Raw genomic sequence first — 16,973 nt, 5'->3', positions numbered from 1 at the left:
AAATGAGCTTAGCAGCTGGTTTTGTAAATCAGGATTTAAGCAGGGTCGTGTTCTACCCTCCTTTATATGGATCACTTTGTTGGTCTTTGTCTTAACGAGGACAGGAAAGGCAATGGGAGACAACGGAATCAAATGGGGTGGGAAGAAACTCTTCTGAACTTACTTATGCTGATAGTTTAAACATCCTAGATGAAAGTGTTAGCAAAATTAATGAACTTCTAGAGATTTTGTGAGTTCAGGGTGCTAGAATAGGTTTGAAAATTAAAGTTAGGAAGAATAAGTCACTTAGGCTAGGAATAAATGAAGATGAAAATGTGACGTTGGGTAACGAAAAGATGGTAGCTCCACTTACCTTGGTAGTATTATTAGTAAAGACGGTGGGAGCAGTGAAGGTGTTAAAAGTAAACTAGCCAAGGTTCAGGTTTTTTTTTGTTTTCATAATTAAAAAAAAGTTTGGAAGAATAGGAAGATAAGTCTGCAAACCAAGACTAGAATATTTGAAGGTACAGTGATGGGAGTGATCAAATATGACTTTAACGCCTGGGCGCTCCGGAAAGTGAATGAAGATTTACTAGATGTTTTCCAGAGAAATTGCCTATGGATTTTTTCTGGATACCTGGCTGACTGATCGTATGTCAAACAGTAGGCTCTGCGAAAAGTGTGGTTCAATCCTGCATTCTAGGGCTATAATGAAAGAAAGGTTGAGATGGTTAGGGCATTTTCTGCGGATGAAGGATGACAGATTGCCAAAAATTGTCCTTTTTGGCCAATCGTCTATTAAAATAAAAATGGTATTAAAAATACCCACTTAAAATTCAAATTAAAAGCTCACCAACCATTACGATATAGAGTACAACACAACCACAGCTTATACATATATATATATATATATATATATATATATATATATATATATATATATATATATATATATATATATATATATATATATATATATATATATATATATATATATATCAAGAACCAATGAAAATTAAATCAGATAGAATAAAAGAAAAACAAAACTTTAGGTAATTGATCCTGATTGAAAAAAAAAACAATCATCTTGCTCGTTATCTAAAATCTATATACATTGCACATCATAATATTAGCTACATCTCTAAGTGGAAGGCCACAGTGTTAATACTGGAAAAAAAAAAGTAAAATTTACCAAAAACTCAAGGAAATTCTGAAAAGAAATTATCAGATTTTAGGCGAAGTGCAGGCAAATATGCGGACAAGCTGCAAAGGTTTCCCGTTACAATTCACTTAAAACACAAAAAAAAGCCATGCTACTCAGATATGGGTGGTAGATCCTGACTAGAACAAACGTGTTTTAAAAAATATTTAATTAACAATAAATCCAAACTAAATAAGATTTTGTCTTTAGTACCTAGATACTCAGATTTCACAGAAGGCTCTGCAAGAAAGCAATTTTACAAGGATTCTATTACAAGAGTGATTGACAGTATGTTACTATATTAACAATAGCACTAGATACTGCCTTAAAACGCCAAATATTTTGAAATTCAGTCTTTTTGCTCAAGAATTGCTTGTTCCTTTTCATATATATTCACAATCTTGTCAATGATAGACCAAATGGTTTCTTTTTTCATGTCTTTACAAAATATTTCGTACCAAGTTTTCCCTTCAATATCACAAGCTCCAGGGATAGTCACCCCATAGCACTGCAAAGTTAAGTAAACAACAGATATTGCAATGTGCTGTGGTCGATGGTCTATTGAAGATGGATCATGAAAGAAATCCTGTAGAAACGACCAACTAGTTCTAATAATTGGTACTTGGCTCCACACTTCTGGTGAGATCCACTGTCGCAATGAGTCAAGGTAATAGAGCATATACTTATGAGGAAGATTCACTGTGGTATTGAATTCCAGAGTCCTTAGCAATAGCAACTCAGCTTGAACCACAGAATCTCTTAAGGACCAATATTCCTCAGTTAAGTCTAGGACTCCAGAATCTCGGTGGATGGTTGAATGAGCTACATTCAAAATATCACGTAATCGAAGAGGTCGGTTGTCATTTTTTGATGCTAAATATAAACATGAAGTTGCTACAACATATGGATCCACATCTTTCTCAGACACGGATTTCATACATTTGTGATAGTAAGAAGCTGCAAGAGAAACTGTCCAAGCCTCCATTATAAGCTTCAGTCCACATTCTGATATAAATCTTGCAACATAAAACGAATGCTTCGATTGTTTGTAGTCAAGCATTAGAGAATTTTTCCAGGAAGTTGAGTGTCTTTGGAAAACGTCAACATTCGCCATCCCCTATAAAAAATGGAGTTATAAAATGCTTCTAAGGTGACAAGCATAAACAGAAAAAAGAAGGGGGCAACTACTGATACACCAGCTCACCCTTAAAGTCTTTTAGGCGTAAACCCCTCCCCCTCTCTTACGAAAAAATTACTCTGGCTCTGCTCTTTTGAATTTTGGCAAGTGCATCTATATTGTTTAATATTAAAATCTATTATCTCCCCTTCACTCGCAACACTGATCTCACAAATTAAATGAAAAACAAACTAAAGTGTGGATAGCAAGGACCAAAACCAAATGGAGGCCAGGAACAGCCGACTTCCGCTTTCCCACCCAAAATGTGGAAACATGTGCATATTGTACATCTTAAAAAGTATAAAGGGGAATTACCCAAAGACAGTGAATAAAATATAATATATGAACCAAGCGTGTATTTCAGCAATATGACTAATAGCCGTTTTCAGTAAAATGCAATGTAAAACAAAGAAACGAATAAGAAAATGACTTTCAAAATTCATCAATAAGATGAAAACAGCAACAAAAATATGTATGAATTATGGATAGAGTCTTAGCAATTATTTTCTCACAAAGGTAAGGTATTTCTATTTATTATTATTATTGAATTCGCTTACATAGGATTGATGGTGCATTCATCTGATTTTCTGTTTAAGGATGTATTTTTATTTAGATTTCCCTTCATTTAAATTGCTTCACTGAAAACTTACTTAATTCTCAGGCCCTTACTAATTAGAATTGTTTCTTCTAAAGGTATGGAGTAGATAGGATTTTCAAAAATGAGGTAACTTCAAGATGGATCAAAAGATTTCAAGCTACCATTAGAATTTGCTATTTTTATGGCATTTGGTATCAACCAAGTGACATATAGCGATTGCAAATTCTGTTGGTCTGTCGGTCTCGGTTTTGCTAGTTTAGGCACTTCCAGGTAGGCTAGGACGATGAAATTTGGCAGGCGCATCAGAAACCAGACCAGATTAAATTAGAAATTGCCGTTTCCCTGATTCGACCGTCTGGGGGGAGTGGGGGGACAGTTAAATCGGAAAAAAATAGAAAAATGAGGTATTTTTAACTTACGAACGGGTGATCAGATATTAATGAGATTTGATATTTAGAAGGATATCGTGTCTCAGAGCTCTTATTTCAAATACCGACGGATCTGGTGACATTTGGGGGAGTTGGGGGGGCTAAAATCTTGGAAACGCTTAGAGTGGAGGGATTGGGATGAAACTTGGTGGTAAAAATAAGCAGAAGTTCTAGATACGTGATTGACATAACCGGAACGGATCCGCTCTATTTAGGGGAGTTAGGGGGAGGGTTAATTCTGAAAAATTAGAAAAATTGAGGTATATTTAACTTACGAAGGAGTGACCGGATCTTAATGAAATTCCACATTTATAGGGACCTCGAAACTCGGTTGTCTTATCTTAAATCCTGACCAAATCCAGACTCATTGGGGGGGGGGAGTTGGAGGGAACCGGAAATCTTGGAAAACACTTAAAGCGGAGATACATAATCGGAACGGATCCCCTCTATTTGGGGAAGTTGGGGGGGGGGGTTAATTCTAAAAAATTAGAAAAAATGAAGTATTTTTAACTTACGAAGGAGTGATCGGATCTAAATGAAATTTTATATTTAGAAGGAACTCGTAACTCAGATCTCTTATTTTAAAGCCTGACCGGATCCAGCGTCATTGGGAGGGGGGAGTTGGGGGACCGGAAATCTTGGAAAACATGAGGTAAAAATGAGGTATTTTTAATTTACGAATGCGTGATCAGATCTTAATGAAATTTGATATTTAGAAGGATCTTGTGTTTTAGAACTTTTATTTTAAATCCCGACCAGATCCGGTAACATTGGGGGGAGTTGGAGGGGGAAACCGGAATTCTTGGAAAACGTGAAAATTGAGTTATCTTTATCTTACGAATGGGTGATTGGATCTTAATGAAACTTGATATATAGAAGGATCTTATGTCTCAGATGCTCCATTTTCAATTCAAATCGGATCCGGGACATGGGGGGGGGGTGTAGGGGGGAAACAAAAATCTTGGAAAAGGCTTAGAGTGGAGAAATCGGGACGAAAATTGGTGGGTAGAATAATCAAATGTCGTAGATAAGTGATTATCGTAACTGTACTGGATCCACTCTCTTTCGGGGAGTTAGGGGGCGGAGTTCAGTGCTTTGATGAGTTTGGTGCTTCTGGACGTGCTAGGACGATGAAAATCTGTAGGCGTGTCAGGGAGCTGCATAAATTGACTTGATAAAGTCGTTTTCCAGGATTAAACCATCTGGGGGGGGGGGCTTAAGGTAGTGGAAAAATTAGAAAAAATTAGGTATTTATAACTTACGAGTGGGTGATCGGATCTTAATAAATTTTGATAGTTAGAAGGACCTCGTGACTCAGAGCTCTAATTTTAAATCCCGACCGGCATTTAGCCTCTGATTTTCCTTTTAAATCAATCTATTGATTCTTAGAATTTTGCTAAAGCTCATGTCATATGAGCTCTTGGCTCTTCCAGCCTCGTCACAAGTGCAATATGAGCTCTAAGCTCTAGTTGTTACGAGTTTTTTGTGTTGCTATATATATTTTCTAGGTTTTGATGTGTTCCCCCAACGTAATAATTTCTGCAATCATATGATATTTGTAACAGCACTCTCTGACGATAATCTGGGGTTTATAGAACCTGATTTTTAGGAGATTCACAACAGTTGTTACTGTTAAATTAAGAATGTAAGGAAGGTGAACCGCATTTGTAGGTTTCTTAAAATCTGCTTTTGATATGAGATTTTGACTTTAAGATAATGTTTTTAACCTTGGACTAATGAATAATGACTAATTTGGGAAACAGGGCATGTTGTCCTGTTTCCCAAACTCCCTCTTCTACTCTCACATACCAATATATTATACCTGGTTTGATCCAAAAATATTCGGAGACTATTTAGGGTAAGGTAATTAACCATAATAGGTTAATCACAAAAAAATCATTGACATTTTAGTGTCCTAAACAACACACACAGAGCTTGTTGATTAGGTCTATTGTAATATTGCAGTATACACAAGATACTAAGTTAAGGCATTCAGGGATATGAATAGTAAGTAATACTGAGAAAAAACCAAATCCATGAAGCACAAGCTTAATAACAATATATAATATTAAAACATTCACTGAACTTTTACTAAACATTCACATAAGCATTCACTATATTTAAAAAGTTATACATTTAAAGTCATGAAAATACAGAGCTGTGTAAATTTTAGAGCCACAAGGTGAAAATAACAAAAAGGGAAGCAATTTTGAAAAAAAGAATGTTCAACTCATTGCAAAATGTGCAAAAAACCTATGGCAAGGCCACAATCACAAAAATGCAAAATTCTGTATTTTTTTGCAGAACAATGACCAATCATACACAATAATTTATTGATTCGAAGATTTTTTTTTCACAAAAAGTGATTGTGTCAGGCCTGCAAACACCATTAGTGCAATTTGTAATAGATATTTACAAAACAAGTCAAATAATATTTGTTTCTTGATAAAAAATATTAGGAAATGGCTCTGGCTAGCTCAAAATAAAAAGATTTCTGGCACAAATTAAAATCATGAAAAATGAATATATTTTAAATCTGACAGAACACTTGGCAGAACCCCTTATACAGAACAGGGTTACTATAGAGCATGGAAAAACGGGTAGCTCATCTACAAGTTTAGTAGATGAAACCTTAAAGATGGCAAGGACTTTAATATTTGCATAGTTGGGTAAGATACTAAATCTCCTGTTACCCATAAAGTAAGCTAAAGAAAGTTTCAATTTTCTGTATTTCTTTTTCGGACTGTCATGACACCCCCTATGCCTTCTGAAGACCATGGCATTATTTGCATTTTACTGAAAACAAAATACATATTACATTTTTTCGTTTTTTAACTTGAATAAGTAAAAAATTATCATCAAAGTACAAATTAGGCTATATTCTAGTCTTCATTAAGCAGGGGGGGGGAGTGCAGCCCTAATAATGTTAATTTTGCCTGTTTTGAGTTTGACTTGGTCAATTATTGTGATTTCTGTTCGTTTTGGGTTTCGTTTATTTACTGAAGTTAATCCGTGTAGTTTTATGCCTGGAAGATTATTTGACTTTATTTCTGCTCATTTTTTATTTAAAGGAGCTCATGACTTTTCTTTGATTTTTTTTGTTTTTTTTTAATTTTTTAAACTAATTTCTGCAAGTTTTTTTTCTATAAAAACCCATAGCTCAACTTGCTATTTTTGTACGTTGGGAAAACTTTTCAATAATTTTTAACAGCATCCACCCTTTTGAAAATCTTAACACAAATAGTATTGTTTAATTTAGTTTTAAACATTTTCAAGTTGACCTGAAAAATAAAATTTAAACACCATTCCCTAAAATTAAATCTATGCTCTTTGAAAATGCTGGTACACTTACAATCTTTTGTTTACATAAATTATAAGAGCAGAAGTTATAATAGTAGTAGCTCTCAAGGTTCTACCTTAACAGCCTCAGTCATTCCTTGGAAATTGCTGAGATTTTTTATTGGCAACTATAATACAAACACTGCCCTTTGATTTAGCTTCAAAGCAACATTTAGTTCTAAAGCATAATGGGCAAATTGTATAACTGCGAGGGGCTGACTTCTTGATTGGATGTGTTTGGAATATTAGGGGCTTAAGAAGAGTGCTGCTTTCCCTCCAATCAGTTTTACTCTTAAAAAGGACACTAGAGCTTTTGATTTCCAGTTGGATAAGCTCCTCTAAAAGTTTCAGTGCTATTGCTATTGATGATAGTGCTCTGCTGCCTATGATATCGCTTATGTCTTTTGGAAACCTGCATGTACATAGTTTTTCATTTCACTGCAACTCCCCCTAAATATTCAGTAAAAATTTTAATTTAACACCCTTAGCATCATTAGTAACATCAATCATAGTAGTAGTTTTAACAGCATACACAGTGCCTTCTGGTTAGTTTAAATTTTGCCACACCTTACCCTCAGAGGTCCAAATTAATAAAGTAAGTCATTCTTGAGATGTTGTTGTGTCACCTCTGTAACAATCTGCAAGCTCATAGTTTGTTTTGATATAGTTCAATATCTGCCTAAATATTCCTTGCAAGCTTCGTTTTTATACCCTTAACGTGTGTAGTAGCAATAGTTATAGTAGCAGGAGTAGCAATTGCGACAGCATGCACACCGCACCATTGTGTTTTTTCAGCATCCCCCTCAACACATGCTCAAGGTTTCAACTTAATAACATAAATTGTTTCTAAAGCACTACTGATATGTCCTCTTGGAAAGCTGTATGCATGTAGTTTGTTTGTGGTTGAATAGGTTACTTGCCAAAAATGTTCTCCTTACCTTAATTCTAGTAGCAGTAGCCCCAGTAGTAATAGTAGTAACAGTAGAATTAATAATAGTAGCCTAAGCTTTAGTAGTAGTAGCAGTTGCACTAGCAGTAATAGTAGCAACTCTGGGTTTAGTAGCAGTAGTATGAGTAGAAATGGTAGCATTAGCATGCAAATATTGTCTTGTGGTTAGTTCAACATCCCCCACAACAAGCCCTGTAAGCTTCAACTGCGTACACTAAAGCCTTCCTAAGATATTGCTGATATGCCCTTTTGACAACCTACATACAGTTGGCGTGTGTTGATTCACTTTACCTTTCCCCCTCAATATTCCCTAAAAGTTTCCCTTTTGTACCAAAATGCTTATTTGTAACAGTAGTTGCAGTAGTACCATTAATAGTAGTAGTAGCATTAACAGCAATAGCACTAGTACTAGCAGATGCAGTAGCATTAACATGTTACCTTTTGGTCAGTTGAACATCCCCCTCTTCCGAGTCCTGGAAGTTTCAACTTAATACAGTTATCCATTACTGTTAAATTAAAAAATATGCCTTTTTGATAACCTTTATATTCATATACTTCCTGAAAATTTCCCCTTAATGCTCTTAGGCTTACAATTAGTTGCAACAGAAGTAGTAGTTGCATTAGTAGTAGCACTAGTAACAGTGGTAGGAGCAGTATTAAGGACAGCAGTAATATGTACATGTTGCTTTTTGGTTAGTTCAACATTCCCCTCATGATACCCTTGAAGTTTTATCTTGATACAGTAACCCATTCTAAAAATATTACTGATGAATCCTTTTGACCCTCATTTTATCTTAATCCTCTTAGCCTTATAAGTAATAGCAATTGGAGGAGTTTTGCAGCTGTAGAAGTAGCACTGGTCGTAGTATAAGTAGTTGCATGCACATATTACCTTTTAGTCAATTGGTTTTTCCCTTTAAATGTTATCTGAAAGTTCAAACTTACAGCATATACCCAAATCCATCCTTACGCCCTTCTGACAATCTGTATGCACATTGTGTTTTTTATTCAGTTCAAATTTCCCCCCAATAATCTGTCAAATTTTTACTTTTATACTCTTAGCCTTAATAGTACCAGTATCATAGCGATAGTTGTAGAAGTAAGAGCAGTAGTAGCAGTAATAGTATTGCATTAGTAGTAGTTATAACGTGGTAGCAGCAATATTAATAGCAGTATTACTATCTACATGGTGCCTTCTGTTAAGTTGAACATCCCCCTCATGATGCCTCAGAATTTTCAGCTTGATATGGTAAACCATTCCAAGAATATTGCTGATTATACCGTTTCAAATATATTTATGCACATAGTAAGTTTCGATTTGGTTCAACTTTCTCAGAACATTTCCTCAGATGTTCACTCCAATATCCTCAGCTTTGGTAGTACTTGCTACAGAAGCAGTAGTTTTAGTGATAGTGGTCGTGGTAGTAGGAGTAGTATGCAAAAAAAAACAACTTTTGATCAATTAATCATGTCCCTTATCTTTTCTTGATACTTCCAAAGTAATATACTCAGTCATCCCTGAGATATACCCATTTGACAACCTGTATGCACAGAAATGTTTTGAATCATGTCCAACATTCCCCTCTAGTTTCTCTAAAAAGCTCACCTAAATACTCTTTGTCTTTTTTGACAGTAAAGGTCAAACAAGCACACCTCTCTCAATAATATACACTATGGATGAAGTGCCTAGCTTACACCCCTTACCTTAAGGGCTGTGAGGGGTGAAATCCCCAAAAACATAATTACTAGGCCTTTCAACTATGCTAAAAAAAGTAGCCGCCTCAAAGTTTTAATTGAATGTTCTGGGAAATGATTGGTGCAAGAGGGGGGCTAGTTGCCCTCTAATTTAATTTTACTCTTAAACAGGGCATTAGAACTTTCCATTTCAGTAAAAAAAACTTATATACCCCAGAGCAAAGCTTAAAATCCTTGCCCCCAGACTTTGGGGGGTGTCAACCCCAACACCATTGTTATATGATTTTTGGACTATTTTGAACAAAATGGTGTTTGACTATTAAAAAGAAAACTAGAATTACATTCTATATTCTATATCTATGTTCTTTTTATTAAAAAAAGAAAATTTCGAATCAAATAAGCCTTCTTCAAAGTTTAAATGATCACCCATTCCATAGAAATCTTATGTACCCCTAGGGCATAACTCAAAAGCCTTGCCCCCAGGCTCCAATAGTTGTCCTCTAATCAGTTTTGACTCCAAAAAATGGAAGTCAAACTTTCAATTTCAAATCAAATGAGCCTCCTCCAGAATTTATACACCCACCCCTTCAAAAAAACTTACATGCTCCTGGGGCTTAACTTACAACCCTTGCTGCCATGCTCTGGGGACTTGTGTCAGATCTGGAGGCACTGTTAAATGCTCTTTGGACTGTTTTGAAAAAAAATGGCTATTTCAAAATTTTGACTGGAGCAATTTGGAGAAAAAACAACAACCGGGCAACTAGCAGAACTTATAACCCTTGGCCTGAGGGCCGTGGGGGGGGGGGGGGTAACACGCCCAAAGATGTTATCACTGACAACAAATGTTATCAGATGACAACAGTCATCTCAAATTTTTTATAGGATATCTTATGAGAAATCATAGGCATGAAGGGAGGAGCTTGGTTGCCATCTAATAACTTTTGACTCTTAAAATGGCACTAGAATTTTTTTATTTTCAATTAAATGAAGTTTGAAGTTTCTACAGTAACTCCTTCCATACAAAGTGCCTTGAACAGAACCCCCCCCCCCCCCCTGCAAAACAAACGTATCAACATTGGTCTTTACTTAGTCAGTATTATTGAACTGCCTATTATTAATTAGTGACAATTCTTTTTTTTTTGAACTAATGAAAAAAATCATATAGATCACTGACACAATCTTGAATAATAAAATCACGAACCTATATTAGGAAAAGAAAATCTGTTTGGCATGCAAACTATTCTTCCAATTATTGAAAAGATCTATCTTACCCTTAACAACTTTACAATTTGAGGAATGGTTATTAAATTTTTTTAGAAGAAAGATATACGGTACAATCTAAAACTGGGGAAAAGAAATACTATTGTTATCCCTAGGTAGTAGAAAATAAGAAATAGCTTTAATAAATGTTTATTAATACTGTCAACAGTAACAATTCCAACAGAATGATAACTGGATTGGCTCCAGGACCTTATTGTGTTTCAACAAGAATAACACTACAGTATCAGGGCATGGCAATAGAGCCATACCCCATTCATGGCTTTTTAATGAGAGGGGATAAACAATAATTTGTTAATCAGTATCTGCCAACTTGTCAATTGTGCTGCATATTCGAAAGAATTGATAGCGTATTGAATAGTAGGTTGGCAAAAGAGCTATGGAATGAACCTTATGGGTGGAAATTTTTACATTTTAGAATTATATAAGAAAATAATTAATTTTGAAACAACAGCAACTGGGAGAATACACCCATTTCTAGATTTGAGCTCCCTTGGGCCAAGTCCTGTAAATATTTCAGGATATGATAACATTCTATTTTAAAAACTAAATTTTGATTTAATGCCTTTTGTGTATTTTACTCCATTATGTAATAAGTAAGATTATATATATATATATATATATATATATATATATATATATATATATATATATATATATATATATATATATATATACATATATATATTCTAGACATAGTTTTTGAGCCTTCAACTTTAGCAGCTGGATTACATATGCCTACTAGAGCCATCAAGGTATGCTTCAATTTTGGAATATGGGTTAAACCTAATCATAATAATCAACTCAATTAGGACCACAAATAAACAACCATTTGACAGGCAAAGTACTTCAGACTATGAAGCACCTAAAAGTTGAGCAATAAATAATATACAAACAAAAACATGGGTGGTATGAAAATTTTTCACAAGTTTCATAACAATATCCCAACCAGCTTAACAATAAGTGAACTCTTCACTGCTATGTCTCCAAATTGTAATTATATTGTTATTTTTGCCAGCAGTAATTGCTACAAAATAGTAGTAATGTTGAGCTAATTTAGTAATGGATCTATTAGCCAGCACTTAGGCAACGCATCTGATGTCTGCCTTTAGTTAGGTTTAGCAGATATAAGTTTGCCTTTAAACATTTATTAAAGTCAAAACAATCTGGGATATCTTAAAAGAAGAAATGAGCTATTTAGTTTTTTCTCCTGTGGTACTTTACTCCAATCCTTTTGTGGTCTTTACTGTGATGTTGAAAAAAAAATTAGGGGAAAGATTTTTCCCAGGCATATTTTAAAGTTGAAAAAAGATAAATATATAAATAATTTTTATTCAATGATGCTTGTTGATTCTTCTTTACCATTGATTTTTTTGCTTGAGTTGTCATCAGCAGACATAATCAGCTATCTATTCTTCTTAAATGGTCTATTTATTCAATCTCTGACAATGGTACCAAAGGAAGCACCTTGATCAAAAGAGAACTCACAGCAGCAAGAAGAATACAAACATATAGTAAACCACAGTTCAAATAACTACAAAGCATTCTGGGAATGTTTGTATTTCCCATGGAAGTGATCTCTCAGGGTATGAAATAGTACATAACAAAAATGGTACCCAACACATGAAGACTGAGGTGAAGAAGAGTTGTTCAAGAGATAAAACACTATTTTGAAATGAAGACAAGATGCCATTACAACACCTTGTTGTTCTAATAATTATGTCCTCAAAGCTTGAGACCAGTGTCAACGTCTTGAGTTCTTTCTAGCATCAATATCTCCTAAGTCAGTTATGATAATGATATTTTTAGCCTCAGCCAAACTTTGGACAAAATTTCTGAGATTTTCAAAAGCTGCAAACAGAATACTTAAACCTGGTCTTGAATTCAATGATTAAAAGTCTGATACAGTACTTCTTGACTGAAGAGTCCACTTCCTGAATAAATTGTACTTGGAAACTCAAATATCTGCCTGTCTGACATAACTGTTTATCTTGGCGTTTCTGTTGGAAATACTATTTCTCACACTTTTCACCTGCTAACAGAATGCACAAAACACTGCATATCAGGTTCATATGCCTCTATAGTCCCTAAAAAGCTTTTTTTCAATCACTGTTATCTGTCAACACAGTAAAACTATATTCCCCCACCCTCTAAATCCTGTACACTGCACCATTTTGGAAGATTTTTAGGTACTTGTGTATTATTCAGAACACACTCAATAAGTGAAGTTAGGTTCTTTCATGAAACAAACTACAATGTAGGTAAATTTTATGAGAAAATCTCGTTTCATAGCAACAAAGGCAAAACTGACTTTTTCTCCAGTGGTACTTTACTCCAATCCTGTTGTAGTCTTTACTGTGATGTTGAAAAAAAAAATTAGGAGAAAGATTTTTCCCAGGCATATTTTAAAGTTGAAAAAAGATTAATATATAAATAATTTTTATTCAACAATGCTTGTTGATTCTTCTTTACCATTGATTCTTTTGCTTGAGTTGTCATCAGCAGACATAGTCAGCTATCTATTCTTCTTAAATGGTCTATTTATTCAATCTCTGACAATGGTACCAAAGGAAGGACCTTGATCAAAAGAGAACTCACAGCAGCAAGAAGAATACAAACATATAATAAACCACAGTTCAAATAACTACAAAGCATTCTGGGAATGTTTTGTATTTCCCATGGAAGTGATCTCTCAGGGTATGAAATATTACATAACAAAAAAGGTGCCCAACACATCAAGACTGAGATGAAGAAGAGTTGTATAAACACTATTTTGGAATGAAGACACTGAGAGATTGGACATCTCTTCTTAATGGGGGAAACCTTGTAATAAATCAGATCAACTATTTCTTAACTGAAAAGCCCACTTCCTGAATAAATTGTACTTGGAAACTCAAATATCTGCCTGTCTGACACAACTGTTTATCTTGGCGTTTCCGCTGGAAATACTATTTCTCACACTTTTCACCTCCTAACAGAATGGACAAAACACTGCATATCAGGTTCATATGCCTCTATAGTCCCTAAAAAGCTTTTTTTCAATCACTGTTATGTGTCAACAAAGTAAAACTATATTCCTTCACCCTCTAAATCCTGTACATTGCACCATTTTGGAAGATTTTTAGGTACTTGTGTATTATTCAGAATGCACTCAATAAGTGAAGTTAGGTTCTTTCATGAAACAATGTAGGTACATTTCATGAGAAAATCTGGTTTCATAGCCACAAAGACAAAACTCAAAGAAAAAAGGTTAAGTTAGAATTCTACATTGTAATTTAACAATTTTCTTAATAAAGTATTATATTTTCATCATATTTTGTTTTATTTCATTAGCTTTATCAAAAGTTTGGGCTATATATTTGCACATTAGGGGGTTGGGGTGCATTATATCAAATACCTAACTCAACCTATCCTAACTGCCTCTATATATAAAATATTTAATTAAAATGTACCTGCATTGCAGTTTGTTTCATGAAAGAACCTAACTTTACTTACTGAGTGTGTTCTGATTAATACACAAGTACCAATTTTTATTACCTCTGAAGAATGTAAAATCCACTCTACTTTCTTCCATTTTGCAAAATTTCTACAGATAGATTCAATTTGGACAAGCAGTTTAAGGCTAATCAATAGTCTTCATATAGTAGATCCTATTGTAACTGTTTGCTAAACTTATTGAAACATGTAGCCAACAGATTTCAAAACATGCTTGGACAACTCCTTCTGCACTAGGTACATTGTCATAGGTGTATCCTGTAGTGCTCTTTTTTTGTGGTTGTTTTCTTCTGAGGAGGAGTCATTGTAAACAAAGACCTAAGACCAACAAAAAAATATTATACTGCCTAGTTGCAAATGGGAACGCTAGATTATTAAAACCTGAACATGGTTTCCTTTTCATATTCAGTCTTTATTATTTAGACTGCATTGATGATTTTGTAACAAAAGCACTGATTTTTTAGATTTTTAAAACAATACATATTTCATGAAGGTTCCATTATAACCTATTATTAGGGTTGTATATAGGGCCATCAAGTTGAGAGGTATATTTAAAAGTGAATAGACTCTTTATGTTAGGGGAAAGTACTGGAAAAGGAATTGAGGGTAGAATTCTAGGCAAGCCACTTTTTGCTATCTTGGAAAGTGGTTAGTTTAGGAAAATGAATCTTTCATAGATTGATCTACAGACAAAAGTATGCCCTGGCAAGATTTTTTTATTTAGCCTACCTACTTCCACTCCTTATATCTCAAGAGGGCATTGACCTTTGATATCCTTAAAAAATCTATGTTTTGAAAAACTGAAACCTTACAAAATAAATCTTCTGCAGCTTCACAATTTTGCTCAACCTCAGTTCACGCAGTCTCAAAGGTCTATAGATTCATTTCCTAAATTTAGAAAAGTCATTGATATGGCTTAAAATTTTACTTAAACAATAGGAGTTGGATTTTTAGAACTCAAACCAGAGAAAAAGAAGCTGAGAATTGAAAATTAAGGTATAATGTTGTTTTGTCTAAATTCTAATAGGTAGCCTAAAGACTTTCAACTTACAATTTTTAAATTAAGGTTCGTTTTATTGTAGAGACTAGTTTAGTAGTTCTCATGCATACCGAAAAGAGTACGTGCGTCGTGTATCAGCATGTCTCGTAAACAACTATGCTTAGTTTGAGGTATTTAACTAACCTGCATGGTTCTGCTCTGAGCTTCTAAAATGTCAAAAAATATCAACTTGCCCACTGCATATCAGGTTCTCTCATAGTGACACGGATTTGTCAGCAAGGAACCTGTCTGATACAGAAATGAATTGAAGGATTTGCGAAGTGTACGGAAAACACTATTATAAATGAAAGCAGGGTACGTAATTTGGTAGGAGAATTCAAGGATAGCCGTGAATAAATCCATGCTAAGGTCTGCTCCGGTCGCCTTTTTTAGATAACAGATGATTTGGTTGCTTCAGTTGAAGTGAGGATTCGTGAGAACAGGCGCCTCACAATAACAGGTCTATCAAATAAATTTCCTAAGGTTTTGAGGTTTACTACTACTACTAACAACTCACTGTGGCACCAAGGACACTTATCCTGATCTCAATCACTCCAAAGCCTACCTCTTTAGATCCCATTCATTCAGTTCCTATTTCCTTCAAAACTATCCTTATGAAATCATCTTACTCCAACGGCTGACAAAATTCTTTCTGTTTAGCCCTAGACGATTGGTCGTAAAGGACAATCTTTGGCAATCTGTCATCCTTCATCCGCAGAACGTGTCCCACCCATCTCAACCATTTTCTCATTGTAGCCCCAAAAAGCGGAATTGAACCATACTTTTTGTACAATCTACTGTCTGAAATATAGTCAGTAATCCGGGTACCTATAAAATCCGTAAGTAATTTCTCGGGAAAAATCTAGTAAATCATCATCTTGTTTTGGGAGCGTCCATGCTTCAGAGCCATATTTGAACTTTGTCATAACTTTAGCTTCCAATATTCTAATCTTCGTTTACAGACTTATCTTCCAATTCCTCCAAATTTTTTTTACTGTTAAAAAACACCTTGAGCCTTGGCTATGGTACCTTTACATCTTCAGTGCATCCAACGTCTTTACTAATAATACTACCAAGGTAAGTAAAGCTGACCATCTGATCAATCTGTTCGTTACCCAACGTTACCTTTTCATCTGCACTTATTCCCAGTGATTGACTTAATCTTCTTGAAATTTATTTTCAAAACTATTTTTACAGCATGAACTCTCATAGCCTCTAAAAGTTCATTAATTTTGCTCAAACTTTCATCTAGGATGCCTAAATCATCAACATAATCTAAATACAGGAGAGTTTTTCCTCCCCAATGAATTCCGTGGTCTCCTATTACCTATCTCGTGCTTCTTAAGACAAAATCCATTAAAATGTTCTATCTAAAGGGGGTAGGACGCAACCCTACCTAATAACTCAATAATAACCGCACTCACTCTTATCACCTTTCTTATACAGTGGTTTAATAGGGTTTTCCTAAAATACTTAGTTACTTTCTATGTTTCAAAAATCACATTCATAGCCTTTAGTAGCTTATTTCTAACCTCAGAACCGCCATATTTAAGAAACTCATTTACCACACTATCAGTATCTGGAGCCTTATTGTTTTTTTAATCCTTTTAGTGCTGTCGTTAATTCTTCCTCAGAAAACTAATCTTCCTTCATATCCAAGGCACCACAAACTTTTTCATTTTCCTTCTATATCTTTTCCTGCAACTCTAACTCAGTTTAACAAATTCTCGAAAGGTTCTCCCCATGACCTTTTAATTCTTTCCTTATCACTAATTGTGGACCCCCTTCCTATATT

At 34.6% G+C, this 16,973-nt stretch overlaps 1 protein-coding gene across 2 annotated transcripts; it reads right to left on the bottom strand.

Moving 5' to 3' along the window:
* Window positions 1-1,332: 1,332 nt before the first annotated feature.
* LOC136031296 (cyclin-Q-like) lies at window positions 1,333-15,343 on the bottom strand. Of its 2 annotated transcripts, none has more exons than XM_065710747.1 (2): window positions 15,323-15,343; window positions 1,333-2,297 (listed from the first exon to the last, which is right to left on the bottom strand). In XM_065710747.1, the coding sequence occupies exons 1-2, from the start codon at window positions 15,326-15,328 to the stop codon at window positions 1,530-1,532; spliced, it is 774 nt and encodes a 257-aa protein (XP_065566819.1). In that variant the 5' UTR covers window positions 15,329-15,343; the 3' UTR covers window positions 1,333-1,529. The 2 variants fall into 2 exon arrangements, with proteins under 2 accessions (XP_065566819.1, XP_065566828.1); XM_065710756.1 differs by lacking the exon at window positions 15,323-15,343 and adding an exon at window positions 14,952-14,969.
* Window positions 15,344-16,973: the final 1,630 nt, after the last annotated feature.

The sequence above is a fragment of the Artemia franciscana genome, chromosome 1, assembly GCF_032884065.1.
Source record: "Artemia franciscana chromosome 1, ASM3288406v1, whole genome shotgun sequence".
Lineage (NCBI taxonomy): Eukaryota > Metazoa > Arthropoda > Branchiopoda > Anostraca > Artemiidae > Artemia > Artemia franciscana.
This window is presented reverse-complemented; position numbering and strand designations above follow the sequence as displayed.